Below are 19,045 nucleotides of genomic sequence, written 5' to 3'. Positions count from 1 at the left end.
CATAATCCCGAAGTCACGAGATGTATGCTAAATTTATCACAGAATCATATTGCGAATTAATTGGACAGGAAAATTATAATAAAATAATTGTTTCTTGTCTTTTCTTTCGCAGTTATACTTTGGGTTATGGAACTCAATAATTATGTATAGGTAGGTTCGAGTAGTGCCCTAGTCGATCCACAATTCGACTAAGTTATGGAATTTCAGTTTTCTTGGCCTCTTTTCGCTGGCTTGGGATATTGAACTAACAAAAAGAGGCATGGAAACCTGGATTATAACGTCCTACTGTTCTGCTCCGGCTTGGCTAATGCAGTTTGCTATGACGGAAATGTTTACCGGACAGCGGCACAACGGCCTATCGAATTCCAACTGTCAAGGGTTCTTTTACGTGCACGCCAACTCTTATACCGAATTCCAACTGTGATGTGTTCTTTTACGAGCACGCCAATGTGCAAACGAGGCCTCGGTTTTTCGCCCCATTCGAACGACTATTCGAAACAACTATACGTTGTCCTTTGCCAAGCTCTCCGCCCTACACTATAGGCAAGCGGGGGGGGGGGGGGGCACGCTGAGATATCTAAATGAACTTTTTCGACCAACACTGGGATCGAACGGTTTAGGGAGCCACGGTGGCTCAGTGAGTAGACGTTGACTCGCAGAATTGAGAATGCTTTTTAATTTTCTTTTCGGATTGGATAGGAACCTTAGTAACTTTCGAATTGGACTGGGAGTGAATGTAGGCTAGGTCGGTTCGGGTTCTACTTGTTTTTATTCGGTTCGGAGTGAACACCTGTAGCGGTCTTGTCAGAGCTGACCTTCTTCCGGAAAGGCATCGTTTTGATTTAGCTGACACCAGGGGCATTCTGGTCATGACGGCATAATATGTGTGGTTTCGGAAATAGTAACCTTTCATATTCTTTTACAATTCACGAACTTTCTGGTTATTACTCTGTAGTCAATGTACACTATTATGACCTGTATGTAAATCACAGACAGAGATTGTGATATAAGCAGAGTATAACAAGTATATTTAGGTTTCAAATTATCTGTAGAATCAACTGTGTTTTAGCAGTAGCGGATTATCAGTGAGGCTGATGAGGCTGCAGCCTCAACCCAAAGATTTTGTAAAAAAAAAATTTGTAGACTTGTCTGATACGATTAAAAACGCATAGACAATGAATGTTAGGGGGGTTGGGTTTAGGCCCAACGGGGATCAACATAGGCCCTGACCCGAAATTAATTAGGCCCACGCCATTTTAAATAGGCCCTATTTAAAAACTAAATAGGCCCTCCAGCAACTGCCGCCTCAGGCCTTGGTGGAGCTTAATCCGCCACTGTGTTTTAGGATATATTTTTTAAAAAAGCGATTATGTACCAACAGTGACGTAAGACGACCCCCTCAGAAAACAGATAAGAATAGAGCTTTTTTTGCTTGTCGACATATCTCTATTGGTCAGAGAATACAACCAAAACAAACCACGTGTAGATAATTGTTATCTTATAATGAATTAAACTATCCGAGCGTTGGTGAACGTAAGGATAACTGAAACTACTTTCTAGAAATTTCAAATTCATTCGTAATACTAAATTTTATAGTCAATCGGTATGACAAGAGCCTATATGCCTATGCCAGTGTTGACGACCACGCGGTAATTGGGTTTTGAAATTATCCGCAGGAATGATTTCTTAAAAAAACAATACAATATTCAGAAGTGTTTTGATTGAAGATTGTATAATATGGGCCATGTAAATATCCTCTCCCTGGGAATGATAATACACATTTTACAAAAACAAAAAACATGTCTATTCGAAAATTAAATTTCTGAGAAACGAGATCTTGGTGTACAAGATAACAAGAAATGAAAACTGCGCATTTGAATGCTACATTTACTCAATTCGTGAAACTCTACTGGGAATAAAAGATGAACTATTGAAGTATCGAGTGAAGTTTTCGTAACTTGGTAACCAATTAGATTTCCAGGGTGGAAATGAAGAAGAAAAATTAGTGAGCCTGTAAAAAAAGATTAATGAATTATTTTAGATAGGAACAAAATTAGAGATTTTATGTTCGATATGAGATTTAGAAGTAAATGATGGATTGAGCCCCATCAAGAAATCTCGCGACACTAGTCAATTAAGCTAGCATTCCATTTGCTTTATTACTTTTCTTCAGTTAAATGTTTTGATTTGCTCATGGTAGACACTTCGGCAACCGTTCTGTCAATTGCGCTATTTAGTGATTCGCCTTCCATCGCCTTTCATTGCATTGCCATTTTTAGATGTAATCTATTTAACTGCTTATCGCTACTGGGGCAAAAAGAAATAAATGCCATCAACCCCGGGTCTCGGTTGTGTCATAAGTTGTATTCTTGTTAAACGTATTTGATTATTTCACTAAAACCGCGGATTGGATTTTCTCAGGGGAGATAATTTGATAGGGGATCGGTTGTGCTTGAATATTTCTCTACAGATAAAAGTAATTAATCCATCGAGTCGAGAAAGTCGACAATTGCTGTGTGAATATCAATTAATATTATTACACTTTCTCAACTATTTGACAAGCTTGTGGGACAATTGGGCTACATGTACAATAACGGGTTGTCTTTAGATATTTCAAACATATTAGAGCCAAACCCTTATCACCGGTCTTCAACAAAATTGGAGTAGGTTTGAAGTATATTTTTGAGACAAAGATGTTATCATATTTCAAGTTTTACCAAGTTAATTCACCCATCACTTAAACATCTTTGCTGCCCCCCCCCCCCCACACACACACTAAAATGTCACCATTAACCCTTTCACGACGGTGCGAAACAATGAAATCCATCGAATAAAAGGTAAGTGGTCTGCCCGGAGTTCACTATAAAAGGTCACGATTCTACAGACCCCGTACGATAGGATCAAAGAAAAAAAATCCGACACATCGAAAAGAAAGCTGTTAGTTATATTTGACTAAAAACAAAAACCAATATGAAGACATTGAATGGCATTGTGTGTGTGAAATAGCTTTATTTAACGTTCGCTCCCACCGATGTTACATCGCAGACAAGAATGATATTGAATGGCTATGGGTTTTTATTCTATCCAGCAGCTTCACCTTCTAAAATCAAAGATCAAAATTGAGCACCATTTAGCTAAAGCACCCCGTGGCCTGTTCCATTTGCCTTCACAGGTGACATGGCTTACAAAATATTTGTTTGTGCATTTGTACATGTACTTGGGAAACCCCTCTTATAATATCATGCAACATATATATATAATCAGTAAATTACAATAATTTTGTCAAATGTATAATGTATTCCGAAACCTGAATACGATACATATTCTTATAATTCATGTTATTAATATGAGAAAAAAAACATACATATGTATAATGCAAGGTTTTGTTTCTAGCATGATTGAAAATGTTGTCTGAGAGTAAAAAAAATAAACGTTCTTTTTTGCGTGTCCTTTTCCTAAGACGTCGATTCGTCTGTTGGTTTTTTTGTCAATCAAGAGAGATTAATTTTAGATCTATTTTTCGGATTGTGTAATAGGAAAGAGGTTTTGGATATCAAGAATGTAGTATGATGACTTCTTGCTATGAAAATTGACATATCATTGATGAAAATCTTAATCAAATTTCAACTTGTTTATCATAGCAGAGTGTCTGATATAATTAATCACTCAAGATGTGTATATTTCTCCGGAGAGAACTAGTTAAAACACGCACAGTTAATGAAAAGCTTCGATTTGATACATTTCTGTGGACACGACCTCGACTGACCGCACCAGAAATTTAATGACTCAAAGATACACTGACGCGCCAAGTGATGCAACGACAGAACGCATTTACAAGAAACAAGCACACATATAGATTATCAATCACTGGCTCTCGGGCACATTGATGACTACGAGGGCAAGAGATAAGGAAAATGAAGGGCTTATGAAATGAAGAGTTGGATCAATAGAATATGAGAAGTTTGCAATTACGTGGGCCAAATATATCGGATTAATTATCTGCCATTCTCCTCCGAGAATAAACTTGTCTCGTTACCCAAGTTCTAGTATTCTAATTATATCGCTATATGGCAGAAAAAAAAAACTGCCAAGAAAATTGACGTTAGATGTGCAAGTCTAAATGATAGCTTTCCACGTGGCTCTTTGTGTAATTTGCATGTTTGTTTTAGAATAACTGGTCTATTGTCCAAGATGTAAAGATTTCTTCTTTAAATTTCAATCAATTTGTTGAACGATCATGATTTTGGTGTAGCCTGATCCGCCATTCACTATATACCGTCTATATAATTACTTTTTAAAACGTACCATATCAAATTAACTAAAGGCGGTGCGACGGGGGATTTGTTTGCTCCATGTAAGCTTTATATCATTAACATAAATTTGTAAAATTAGCGGAGAGAGAGAGAAATGGGGTTTAACGTCCACACGACACAAACTAGGTCATTTCGGGACTAACATATGGTTTAATGTTATTTCAATAATTATCTTGCGCGTAGGGGTCTTTAGCAGTGGGAGAAAACCGGGGGACCAGGAGAAACCCCACGAGGTTGGACAGGCGACTGTACTCCTTATCACGTACAACCGGGGATTCGAAACCACGCCAGTTGACTCAATGACAGGCCTTATGATACAGCGCGCACGTGCTAACCATTCGGCCATCCCACCTCCCCTTAGTAAAATTAGCATTTTCTGTAAAATTATAATTGTTTCGATACGTATACACAGTGGTTTCCTTTTAAACATATTCAAATCAATTTGGTACTTTTTACATAAATATAGTTATACTAAAATTCGGATTCGGAATTTTGATAACACTTGTTAAAAGGGTGCAATGGATCAAATCGCTGAAGTGTACCCATCGAAAAATAAGCTTAAAATACTACCTAAAGCTGTATCATCTCGGAGCCACAATGGCACTGGCGCTCGCTCGGTAATTAGCAGGTCTCGCGTTCGCCCATGAAGTTCATTGTGTTTTTCCGGCGTGGTTTCCCCTTGTCAATGGTTTCAGGACGGAAGAGGAGGGTGGCAAGGAACAATGTGTGTAGTCGTTCAGAGGGGACTAAAAACCTAGGTCCTTGACAGCCAACAGCTGGAATTCTAAATAAGAGAAGGTCGTAGCGCCGTGGACCGGGCAAAAATTCCCACATAGCAGACTTGGTTCACTATAGTTAGTTGCGTTTGACCAAAACGGCAAGGAACGTTATAACTGTCAAATTGGACTTCAACGAGCAGACCTGGCCTGATACATTTTAAATCAAGATCGAAACGGGGCCACACTCAAAACAGGACGTTTAAGATTTCTAAGTAAAAATGAAATCAGCGGATTTTAGTCGATATATTTCTAAGTAATTCTTACTTAATTTAACGGATCTAAAATCAGATCCTCAATTTAAAAACAAAAAACGCAAAATAAACTTGTCTTATACAAGACACGTTTGCATGAGTAATAGCGGAATGGTTTAGTTATCCTTTTCTCAAGATTCAAAAATATTATCGTGAAACATAATATATGTTTACGTGATCAAAATAGAACTAATTGGATTCGATGTCTGTAATGATTTTGACAATTACAAACCCCAATCAATACGTAGATGTCATATTATACATGATTACCTTGTTCCTACACACATCACTCTGTAATTATTTAAAGAATTTGATCTCTATCATTAAATTACGTGAACACAGTGGCTTTTTGAAAACTACTTCGATGAAGATGAAGAACATCATTCGCCTGTAGCAATAAAGCTAACTAAAACAGTACTCTTTATATTAAATTGATAAGGATTATTTTTCTCCAGGAACATTACAAAAAAAACAAAAACAGATACTAATTACACCATTAATTGCATCTTTTGATACAATCATAACTTTAAGATATAAATACCGATCATCATTGCATTGTACATGAAATGACCATGGGACACAGTCATATACTTAGTAAAGAATTGGTGACTCTCACCCATATTCTTTGCTCCACTGGCGTATGTAGGATTTCGGAAAGTGTGTGGGTCGGGCACCAACTTTTTAAATATCTCTTAAATTGATACATAAAATGGGGAGTGTGATGGGGCATGTGTAACCATCTAAAAAATGCTCCAGCCATTTGAGTGCATCAATGCTTCTCCTTGTTCCCCTCTGCCAATAGAATACTTTTCTGAAGCTTTATTTTTAAATAGACAACCAAGTTATAAAAGTATATTTAAATGTTAGAGATGGAGAGAAATAGGGGTTTAACGTCCACTCGACACAAACTAGGTCATTTCGGGACTAACACATGGTTCCATTTTATTTCAATAATTCACTTGCGCGTAGGGGTCTTTAGCAGTGGGAGGAAACCGGAGGACCCGGAGAAAACCCACGAGGTTGGACAGGCGACCCTACTCCTTGTCACGTACAACCGGGGAATCGAAACCACGCCAGTTGACTCAATGAGAGATCGTATGATACAGCGCGCACGTGCTAACCATTCGGCCATCCACCCCCCCCCCCCCTATTTAAATGTTAGATATTAGATATCAGTAGAGATCTATAAGAAATAAAAATATTCAGACACAGCTAGCAACCTACTTTAGGTTCTCTAATTAGCCTAATTTACCGATTATTTACGAACAATTACTGGTCTGTCATTAATCAAACCTGAATGATGTAAACCACACATGCTATAAATATTAAAATCACACGTCTTTATATCGACTTTCGCGGTATTTTGTCGACAAATATATCCAATATTATACCGCTTATTGTCTATTGATGATTATAAATTACGTCTGGTCATAAGAGACAACGTAACGTAATTATCCAGCCTTTGGTGGTTTGTCTTATGAAGAAATAAACAATATTTATTATAAGTCAAGTCGTGGCAACAGCAATTATTCATTTTATATAGATAATTGAGATATATTGATCGGCCTGTCGTCTGCTAGAACCTTAATTAATTGAATATCTTTAATTGTGCTCTAGCAAACAGTCTCCACATAAATTGACCATCTTCCACATACTAATAAATACTCTGCAAAGATGCCATTTCAATTATTAGCATCATTAGCTCTCTGGTAAACTCATTAAGTTACAAAATTCGAATTTAGACAGTTTGGAAAATATTTTGATCTATGTGATATATCTGGCATGTTTGTTTTTATTATCAGTAGCCTATATATAAGCAATAAGCGCTTTAATATTTGCATCACGGTTTTCATGACTTTCAGATTAGCGGTACTTATATTCAGTGAATAGACAATAGAAGATTATTTCAAAAAGATGAAATTTAATAGCAAAATAAAGTAAGCCATGCATAATATCAGATATAACAGTAACAATAAACATATCTATATAGATCAAAGTATACTGCTTCTTTACATATTAATATCCTAGATTTACAAAAAAAGTCTATATCACATAACAAAAAATTTCAATCTTTTTTTCTTTTCTATCTTCAATGAAACTTGTAAGAAAAACAAAAACAGAGTCAGAATTTAATGTTTTAAGTATACAATTCATTTAACTATTTTATCTAATTATTCACAAAATGAGCTAACCTATTTAAAATAAAATAAAATTGAGAAGAAAATTTTTTACTATCCACAGGTTTGATAAGCCAAAAGATTTTTCTGCAAAAAGGACTGGAAGTGCTTTTAATTTCTGAATACAAAAAATAATATAGGAGGCAACTTAGGAAGTATAATCTAAAATTGTTCAAAAAACAGTAAGGTAGGCAGATCCAAAACCAAGGGACCTGAGACAGATATAGTGGGGGCAATATATGACAATCTTATAATGAATGTATATAAAAAGCTGACTTGACACAATTTTATCTACAATTTAATAATGCACGACATATACAAGTATATCTTTCTTCTAAACAACAGCATGAAGGAAAAATTTTCCTTCACATATAATGTACACATGTCCCACTTAATATTAAAACAAATTTTTGGCTCTCTTCCATCTGTTAACAGATTTCATCAAAGATTTTTTACTTCAAAAATATTTACCTACTCTTTATTTGATTCTTAATCCATATTGATCCTGATCATAAAATGCCACAGGCCCATTACAGTCAAACTTTTTTTTTGGATTTGATATAACAAGTACCAATATATTTTGATTTGAGATTTGATATAACAAGTATCAATATATTTTAATTATTGGATATAAAGCTTTATTAATAATAAAATAGGTATGTATACTGTGTAGACTAAGATACTACAGTTGTCAATAAATCTGATATAAATAAAAGATTTGAATAAAATAAAATCTTGAGATCACTACAAATGAAAACTATAAATTCTACGTTAATATACTTAGTCCAGTAGTTTGTTCAATATTTTTTAAAATGGGCAATCAAGTAGCTTTGCAAAGACCCCCAAAATTACTAGGTTTAGAAAAAGATATTTAGAACTACATGAACAGGGGTTGATAAAATCAGGCTGCACCAACATGTAGTCTTTTACTACTACTCACTACAACATCAGTTTTTTTTTTAAAGTCAATACAATACTGTACTGTTGATACGGCACCACCACTGTGTTGTATCATTTATCAGTAATTTGATCTACTACCTTCTTGTTGGTAGTGCTCATGAGTTTTATCTACTCCCAATTGGTAGCACTGATCAGATTTGATATTATTCACTACCTTCTAGTTGGTAGTGCTGATCAGTTTTAACTACTACCTTCCTGTTGATAGTACTCACTAGTTTTAACTACCATCATGTTGGTACTACTACTACCTTCCAATTGGTTGTGTTCATTAGTCTTATCTACTACCTTCATGTGGTAGTGCTCATCAGGTTTAACTACTACCATCCTGTTCATAGTGCTTATGAGGTTTATCTACTACCTTCCTGTTGTTAATGCTCATCAGTCTTATCTACTGCTTTCCTGTTTGTGTTCATCAGATTTAATACTACATGTACATTCCAGTTGGCTGTGTTCATTAGTCTTATCTACTACCTTCCTGTGGTTAGTGCTCATCTCACCAGTTTTATCTACCTTCCTGTTGGTAGTCCTCATTGGTTTTAACTACATTTCTGTTGGGGTAGTGCCCAACACCTTTATCTACCTTCCTGTTCCTATTATCATTCACTACCTTCAATTTGTAGTGCTCATCAGTTTTATCTATCTTTCTGTTAGAAGTGCTTATCAGTTTTAATATGATCTACTACTTTCCTGTTGGTAGTGGCAACTATCAGTGGATATCAATTTTCATATGGTCTACAGGTGGCAGTTATAAGCTTTGTCAATATGATCCACTAATTTGTAGTGCTAAACGGTACTGATCATTTGTTTTGATCCACTAGTTGGTAGTGTTAAACTATATTGATCATTAGTGTTTTTATTCACTTGATGGTACTGTTAAACGGTACTGATCATCTGTTTTGATCCACTAGTTCGTAGTTAGTACCGATAGTGCTAAATGGTAGTGATCAATATATTTGGTAATATGATCAACTAGTAAGTAGTGCTAAATGGTTGTATTAATCAGTTTTTTTAACAGATTTATTCCATTAACTTCCAACTGGCAGTTTAGTTACATACTACGGAGGCCCTATACTTTATTATTGATATTAATCATTGGTATTGTTTATCAGATCTGTTAATATGATCTATTCTAAACAGCAACAAAACTATAAAAGCCACAACCATTGTTTGACAAAGTATATAATAAAGGGATATTTAAACCATATTTTCAGAATACTATACTAACCGGATGGCAAAAGGTAACAAAAAATTTATAATCAAATGAATCAATTTTAATAAGCGTATGGAGAAAAGGGACTATGGAATATTATATTTAATGTATATGTACATTAACATAACTATCATAAACAAACAATAAGGCACAATGTACAAACAGTAAGTATACAGTATTAATGAAGCATAATTAAAGACATACAATTTAATGAATTTATAGTAAACAATGTGTTTGAAAGCGCAGGATAGATTATATTATAACTTATCACAACAGAATAGGTTTCGGAATGATAACAATATCACTAGCATTAAAATTTCTTCAAGTATACATCATCAAGATATCAAATATATGAATTCAATTTTATACACAGACTAAAAATATCTGGTACTGATGGTTTAGAGTAGATTAGACCATTATATGAGTAATCAAAATTAAGTAAATTGTGTTTTCAATTTAATATACACATACATAAGCTTGCACTTACAATTCTTAAAAGTTTTATTGAAATCAATTCCCACATCAATTCTAAATATTTGATTCTACAGTATATTAAGGTATAATGAAGTCCCAAGATCATAGAGATATAACATAATTATCACCTTTGTTAAAATATAATTACAGACATAAATTTTTTACAATAATTGCTTGGGTTATTCTCATCTTGAATCAAATGACATATAGTTTAAACATTAAGGTAAGCAATTCCATGTGGATGTTTAATATAATATAGCAATTTTTAAATAAAATTTAATATCATTTGTGTCATCATGTTAGATCTATATGCAATTAAGGTACATTCTCTGAAGAGGAGTTCATCTTACTACATTTATCACATGAAGTGAACTATTTAGAAAAACAGATTATGCAATTTGATATTAAATGGCCATTGAATTGAATTAGATAATATTAGATTGTGCAAAATCTGAGTTACATTCACCAATCTGCTAACAAGATATAGGTATACAGATTGTATATAATATTCACTTAGATGGCATAATTGTAAAGTAACCATTGCTTTTTCATAGTATCTTTCCATTTATTTGGCGAGTTCAATTCTTGATGTACCTTGATGTAATTATCGATATTTAATTTCCTGGAGACAAAATATGGCCTCTTTAAATTACAGTCTCTGAACATCATTTGAGGAATTTAGGAATGATGAATTGAAAATTTGTCAACATTCGGCATAGACTGCAGATGATTCGACTGAATCCAAGCAGGGAGATCATCTTCAGTTGATATTTTGATTTTCTTTTCTTAACTAAATTTTAAATAAGGAAAATTTGATATTTTCCAAAATATACAAATGATGCACAGAGACTTCAAATGAGATTCTTAATGAATATAAAATCTTTCTCATAAACTAAGCTTCATTTCTATCATCGTGGTACACATATTTTTGATAGAGACAACTAATAGAGACAATAAACTCTGGTAAATGATTTCAGTTGTATTACTTATATTACACCACAAGTTGTATATGGGTATAACTATACTTCGCTGTTATTTAATAACAATGTTTCAGTAAAACATTTCAATGTTCAACTAACTTTCTAATCATGCCAGTTACGTCAAGTTATTACGATAAACATTGTTTTGAAGATATCTAAACATACACCATTTAGGAACCACAAAAGTTGAATGAAATGTCCTTCTAAGAAGAACAAGACATTCAAATGGTACTCAGATCTTCTGCTCATTTCATTTATATTCCAACCCTTGTTACCTTTTGGACAATGAGTAATTTGCCATTTAACAATAATGTGCTGACTTCCAGAGTGGGGCAGGGTTATGATGTAGCAGTGATCTTACAGCAGAGTAATATGAAATGAAAATCACTTCCTATAAAAACCTGTCTTACTTATCAAACAGTACATATTTCAGGAAGAGTAGGACAGTAACATTAGGTTGAAGGTAGTGTGACCAGGGTCTGTTTTAGTACATGCATGTATGTACCTTGCTTTGGATTCAACTGTGACCTGTGGGTTAAACTACTCCAAAACTCTTATCATCTTGGCTTGTGTTTTAATTAAATTAACAGCATATCTAATGCATGATGTATTTTCAGGTAATGTCTCCCGGAAATAGGACACCATTTTCTACTAATAATCTGTACAGAAAGAGGTGGTTTCTCCTCAAATGGTCAGTCATTTTACCAGAAACTCTTTTACTGGAATCGAACCCTGAAATACAACAAATAAGTGTTTTACTACAGTATTTTAAGAAAGAAATTATCAGTTTCTTAAATATTTTAAAAATGTAACATGAATTTTAAACTGATTTAGAAAATATATTGTAAAGTATCAAATTGATGTTTTATATACCTAAACAACATATATTTATTTATCTGTTCTATTTGAATCAGAAATAGTTACAAAAATGTTGACTTCAATGCTGGTAATTCTGAAAGTATTGTTACATAGTACAGTATGTTATACAAAGTTACAGAAAGCAGACTAGTAAGATTTATTTGGCATGCACAGTTTTATGATTATGATAGAATACATAGATTATAATATACAATTTAACAGCATATTAGTTGGATGATTATATTTATCTATCCTGCATTCTGTATATATCTTCACCATATAAATACTTTGTTTTTATAACAATAATGTATTTAGATAATAAGCTGTATCAGTATACTAGTAATAAAAGAATCCCTCGTGAATATTAACAAATTAAAATCCAATATTTAAGCTGTAACTAAATAATATACTGTTAATAAGTCTTCCACGTTTACAATATACATTTAACTTTGTACATTAATACAATACATATCCAAGGACTGTAATAAATGAGCCAAATGTAGAATTTTATGTGAAGAATTCTATTCTGAAAAATGTGCACAGATGGTTTGATCACAGAAATTATTCAATATTAAATATATAGTTAAATCTACACCTACAAGATAAATAATGAGAAATAAACTAAAACATTTATACTATGCTGAAACAAACTAAAAAGCAACAACTACTCTATATATTATATTTTTGTAAAGGGTTGAAGATAACTATAAGTTGAAATAAACTTGATCATATCTAATAAAACAGACATTTCAGTTTTAATTTAATCATGATCAGTTTAATATTTCTTTCATACAATTGGAGATTTAAACCTAATTATTGTTAGAAATTGGAATGCCTCATATTTCCAAACAAATGTCTACTCGCTGACTGATTCTTTTTTTCTGACTGATGTGGAAATAAAAATAAACTCATTAAGTTGATGAAAGTAGGATCAATAAAATAGGGATGATGATGATGATAATACTACTACTATGTTAATGATGTATTTAGGTCACTAAGACATTAGTACAATTAACAGGGTATCATCTAACATCTATAATAATATCAACATTGGTCATATGTTTCAATTTATTCTTTAGTAGAGTTCTCCATTTTTTTTTTAAAAAAAGATGTCCAAACACATAAGGGCATTGACAGAACGTGGTTGGTGTCCTCAGATGGCATGTTCAAAATTCATTTTGTTGGCTGACGTTTTTCCAATTTCAATTTACACCTAATTAAGCAAGTGAATGTGCTAAGTACGCATCCGTCAGTGGTCTTGTTAATTAAGGGAGGTGTGAGAGAGCCTATAGTTATATCTTGTCACCATGGTTATTCAGCCAGCATTGATTTTTAGCAAAATGATTGGATATTCCTAGGCAATTAGAGGCGCTTAATTGTCTCTCCACGACTAAGCTTAATTTTCATAAGTGTATAAAAGCCTTTAGCTGTAGAGAAAGGCGGGTAATAAAGAATTTAGATACCACCTAAGCAGACTAAATAGAGCATTGATTAGGTCAAATATTAAACATGGTTCTCTACAAACAGTTTTTAGTCCTATTTCTGCTAAAGAGAAGTAGCAATGTTTTTGTAATTAGCATGACCAAATCTTGATGGATGTAAGGATTAATAGGAAATGGAATGGATAAGATGGACTTTGTTTCAACCCATAGAAGATAATTGAGTGTGACACAATATGTTTGTCAAACATTAGTATTAGTACTAACTGGTTAAAAAAATAACCTACAGAAAATCCCAAACTGTCATCTAGGAATTAGAATACATGTACGTTTTTGTTAATTTGTCTTGCATTATAATATTGTAAGTTATAACATATAATCTATATAGCCTAATACTGACAGGTGATTAATATTATTTTGTCTGAGTATTAAGAGATGAGGATGATGTGCCCCACATTACAATGAATAGTTCAGCTGACTAGTATGGCCTGCAAAGTTTAATGAGAATTTCAAAAAGTGCACCAAAATAATGGTTCAAAGAAACTATGACATCAATCAAAACGTGATGACCATCAAGAAATAAATGAAATGAGCTTTAACACCTTACTTTCCTGCACCAACAGGGATTATGAAGAAGGGCAAATGCCATCCAGTGGTGCAATGAGGAAAATTTTGTCTGACAGCAGCGATTTTGCCAAATCTTCTTTGAATTGTATGTCCACACCATTGTGTACATAGAACCTTGGCATTTTTTGTTTCCATCTGAAGGACTAGACTCTTTTCCATGACAGGTTCTCTGTCCTGAAAACCAGGCTCGAAAATCATAGTTGAGCAACAGCGACTAAACTATATAACTGTTGATAACTCAGAACTGTAACAAACAAGCCAAAAGTGAGGCTGATGTCCTCTGCCTCAATCTCCAAATAAATAGGACGACACTCATTAATTACTTTTACATTGATCTTTTCATAAAGCACTCTGCTTAACCCAAGCAGAAAATGTTCATTATCAAACTTAGTCATGGTACTGATGTGATGAAACTACACACCAAGTTACTCAATTCAAATCAAGAGTTATTGTGTTCTAAAGCATCAACAAATCAAATTACTTATGTCTTCTTAGTCTGAACAGAAAATGGTCATCATCAAACTTAGTCAATATATTGATGTAATGAAACTATACATCACATTTCATCTACCTCACTGAATTAGCATCATCGTTTTACAAAGTTTTGACCAAACAAATCGCTTATCTCTGCTCAACGTAATCAGAAAATGCTTGTCAGCGAACTCGATCAAGACATTAACCTAATGAACATCAACAACAAGTTTGAACATTCTACCCCAATTAAAAGCAGAGTTATTCTTTCCCAAACACATTTTATTAGTCCCCAGCTTTTTCAAAAGGCAAGGTACAATAAATGAATAAACATTATCAAAAAAAAAAAATCTACCAGAACTTCAATTCTTATTGAATAACCCAATCATCATATAGGCTCTTTTTAGAACTAGTTTTAAAGATACGTCCACAGCTGCTAAATCATCCGAGTGGTTGACAAGGGTTGTCGCATATTTATTCTTTTGTAGGTAATTGAGGGTATTTACAAGACAATTTCATACAGATCAGATTATAATTTTCGTCATTTAAGGGTTCACAAGGTTCTACAAACTGACACACGGGACTTAATTCTGGAAGTAATTTACAGAAATGGTTGAAAGTCAACAGGCTTTTTTGTTTTACTACTTTAAATAATGCATATTTATTTCACAAGGGTCAACAAAGTAAAACAAGGGCCATAACACTAGAAATAATTGGCGGAAATTACTGAAATCCAATAGGATTCTTCATTTCATTAATTTAAATGACTCATATAAATGTCATACAGATTGGATGATAACTTTCGTCATTCGAGCATTCACAAGGTTCAACAAAGTGAAACAAGGGCCATAACTCTAGAAATAATTATTGGAAATTTCTGAAATTGAATAGGATTCTTCGTTTCACTAATTCAAATAATGCACCTAAATTTCATACAGATCGGAAGATAACATTCGTCACTCATGCAAGCGTCCACAAGGTTCAAAGTTAAACATGGGTGATAATTCTAGAAGTAATTATTGGAAATTGCTGAAATTCAATAGGTTTCTTTGTTTCGATAATTTATATGATGTATAAAAATGCCATACAGATCGGAAGGTGCAACAAAGTGAAACAAGGACCATAACTTAACGGAAATTGCTGAAATTCAATAGGATTTTTCGACTCACCAATTCAAATGATGTATGTATATAAATTTCATACAGATCAGATGATAACTTTCATCATTCGAGTGTTCATAAGGTTCAACAAAGTGAAACAAGGGCCATAAATCCAGAAGAAATTAACAGAAATTATGAAAATTAAATAGGATTCTTAATCTCACTGATGTAAACAACATATATCAATTTCAAAACAATCAGATCATAAATGTAGTCTGTAGGGTGTTCACAAGAAATTGTGGACGGGGCGGCGGCAATATACAACCACATTTCCATGTGAGCGTATAAAAACGTTACTGTGAACTCGGTGCTGCGCTACACATAAAATCTGGACAATTTCAAATTGTGAGGTAAGAATTAAATTTTGAAAAGTTTTACAGGCATTTAACGAACAGGCATTACATGAAAAATAACCTAAGTTAATATAAGCATTCTCATTAATAATAATAATGGGAGACATGCAAATTAAAATATACAAATAAACTATTTACACATATTTTTACCTCTATAACACTAGTTGTAATGGAGACAAACCTGGGAAAATAAATAATAAGTTTACTAAATACAATTACTCATATTAGTTAAATATGCCTAGCCAAAACTGTGCAGCTGAAAGACTGAACTAGTGTGCATCTTATATTATAGGTATGCAATTTTTTATTTCCATTAAAACCATCATTGGCAAGTTCAAATGTCATCATTTAAATGTTTCACACTTGGACCGCCCAAACTACTGCTCCCTGCAGTGCCTGTTGAGAACTACTAAAAAAAATTTCAGGAAGCATGGCTAATCAATATTTACCTGTAGCAAGTGTTAAAGCGTGAAGCAAAGCACCAAAAGAAAAGATAGGTTGCCACGCAATAAAAAATATGCCCACAGCAGTTAAATCATCCACAAGGGTTGTCACATATTTGTTCTTTTGTAGAAAATGGAAGCATTTACAAGACACTGTGATATTGTTTCATACAGATCGGATGATAACTTTTGTTGAAATAACATCTACAAGTTTTTACAATGTGAAACAAGGGCCACAAGTAATTAACTGAAATTTAAAAAATTCAATAGCGTTCTTCACTTGACTAATTTAAATAATGCATATAAATTTCATACAGATCAGATGATAACTTGTGTTGACAAGCCTGGCGCACACTACGCGACGACACTGCCGATTTTGGTCGGCGATGATGAAAAACCAGAACTCGCCTAGTGTGCGCACTCGGTCGCTAGCAATTTTTCATCGGCCTCGACCATCGCAGCGATGGTCGCCAATATCAGACATGTTTAATATGATCGCCCAAGTTGTCGCTTCATCGGCAACAAATTGTCTAATGTGCTCACCACGACAACAAGTTAAGCGACAATCAAGGAAATAAATTCACCTATTAAAACCAATCATTTTTGGTTATTGCTCTAATGTGACATAACTACACACAAGGTTTCTCAGAATTTTTTTTTTCTGTTACCTGTATATATAAGTGACTCGGGTAATCTAATTTAGGCCTAACTAATTGAAATTAAGTTTTCAATTCTGGCACTTATTAAATGTGTGAGCTGTCGTATACATGGTAGGCCCAGTGGATTGTTCCGTTTGTATAGCAATATACTCAATAACACTATAGTCCTAGGATTCATAAATGGTAACTAAAAATCGTGTTACTTTTTCCTAGCAACTGTAGCGAGAAAACGGAGGGTGACAGTCAATCACTATCCTGGGCTTATTGGTTGTCCCATCTTAATTATATTTAGGATACTCTGGAATATTTCTGGACTCATCATCAAGTGGCCTGTTTTCTATACATACCAGGGTCGCCCAATTTGAGATCATTACTTGGAATACTATAAACGCACAGCACTCGACAGGTGTTGTACTAAGACGGCGGCACCACCGCCTGATCATCATGTATTCAATGCGATGATCACTAAAATGCATTTAAAGGTGTCATATGACGAAGCACGCGACAGTTTTTTTGGGGGGTTTTGAGATCGCCAAAGTCATCATGTAGTGTGCTCACTCCACTTATCTTGCGGCAATATTTGTCGCAAAACTTGTCGCTTAACTTGTCGCATAGTGTGCTAGGCTTTAGAGCATTCACAAGGTTCTACAAAGTGAAATTAGGGTCATAGCTCTAGAAGCTTCTTAGCTTCACTATTTTAAATTTATCAAATAAATTTCATACTGATCGGATAATAGTTTTTGTCATTAGAGTGTTCACAAGGTTCGACAAAGTGAAACAAGGGCCATAACTCTAGAAGTAATTAACAGAAGCTGTTGAAAATATATAGCATTGTTCGTCTCACTAATATAAACCACACATATAAATTTCAAAAGGATCGGATCATAAATGTAGTCTGTAGAGTGTTCACAAATTTTTGGATGACGGACAGACAGGGCCTGACAGCAATATATGACCACATTTCCATGTGGGCATACAAAAATGTTTGGTATTTAACATTACTAGTCACTTTTAATTGTAAAAGGGAATCTATTTTTTAGTATGTTTTGGGGCATGTAAACTAGTTTATTCTGATATACTTTCCTGCCTTGGCTAATTTTGACTAAAACAAACATCTCTTTTAAGGACATACACTTTTTTTGTGAAATAGTAATAAGCTTCTGTCATTCAGCCCAGATAAGGTAACACTATTCTGTCATTGTAAACAGGTCTATTCATCTAATTGGCCTAATTCTTTGCCCTTATCTGAATGCTATGGTATTCAGTTAAACTAAGAACAAAAAACTAGGTAACCAACAAATTATGTCTTTTTAATGAAGTTGAATTATGGCTAGTTTTTGTAATTACTTTGACTTGATCTATGGAATGCAATAACCTGACTTCTATTTATTTAACACATTGGAAGGTATTACCCTATTCTGACATTTTGTTACATGATTAATAGTCAAGGGATCCTTTTCAATTTTTGTCAAACATCTAGGGAATACAGTCATTAATCCATGGTGAAAAGTTTACGTCTTCTTGATGGAGCATGGTAAAAAAACATGCCTTTTGTGTAAATTGAGAAAATAAAGTATCATCATTCAAATTTTTAAAATAACTTGCAAAAAAAGATAATAGGATATCTATATATGTATACTTCTATTCCAACTTTCTATTAATCAACACAGGAATAATTGGAAATATTTTTTGGGATCTAAATTCTCAACAAATGACAGTGTAATTTCATAGAAAATACATCACAGATATATCATTTAAAAAATTTGATGTCATTATTAGAAATAATTGAATTATAAGTGAAATTATAATTTCCATACCCGGTATATGAACAGTTGAACACAAAAAATATGCTGGAGTTTTTTTTCCTTCCATTTTTTCATTTATATGTAAC

The 19,045-nt window shown here is 33.6% G+C and overlaps 1 protein-coding gene across 2 annotated transcripts in view; it reads right to left on the bottom strand.

The window, feature by feature from the left end:
- Nucleotides 1–8,947: 8,947 nt before the first annotated feature.
- Nucleotides 8,948–19,045, bottom strand: part of LOC126814488 (uncharacterized) — a 57,885-nt gene continuing 47,787 nt past the window's right edge. Inside the window, exons 4-5 of one of the 2 annotated variants that reach the window (XM_050539653.2) lie at nt 16,203–16,233; nt 11,744–11,876 (exon numbers count right to left, since the gene is read on the bottom strand). In XM_050539653.2, coding sequence (XP_050395610.1) covers nt 16,205–16,233 — 29 coding nt within the window. In that variant the 3' untranslated portion in view covers nt 11,744–11,876; nt 16,203–16,204. Of the gene's footprint in view, nt 11,877–16,202; nt 16,234–19,045 lie in introns of both variants that reach the window. The other variant, XM_050539651.2, reaches the window with a different exon arrangement.

This window comes from Patella vulgata, chromosome 3 (genome assembly GCF_932274485.2).
Source record: "Patella vulgata chromosome 3, xgPatVulg1.2, whole genome shotgun sequence".
Lineage (NCBI taxonomy): Eukaryota > Metazoa > Mollusca > Gastropoda > Patellidae > Patella > Patella vulgata.
This window is presented reverse-complemented; position numbering and strand designations above follow the sequence as displayed.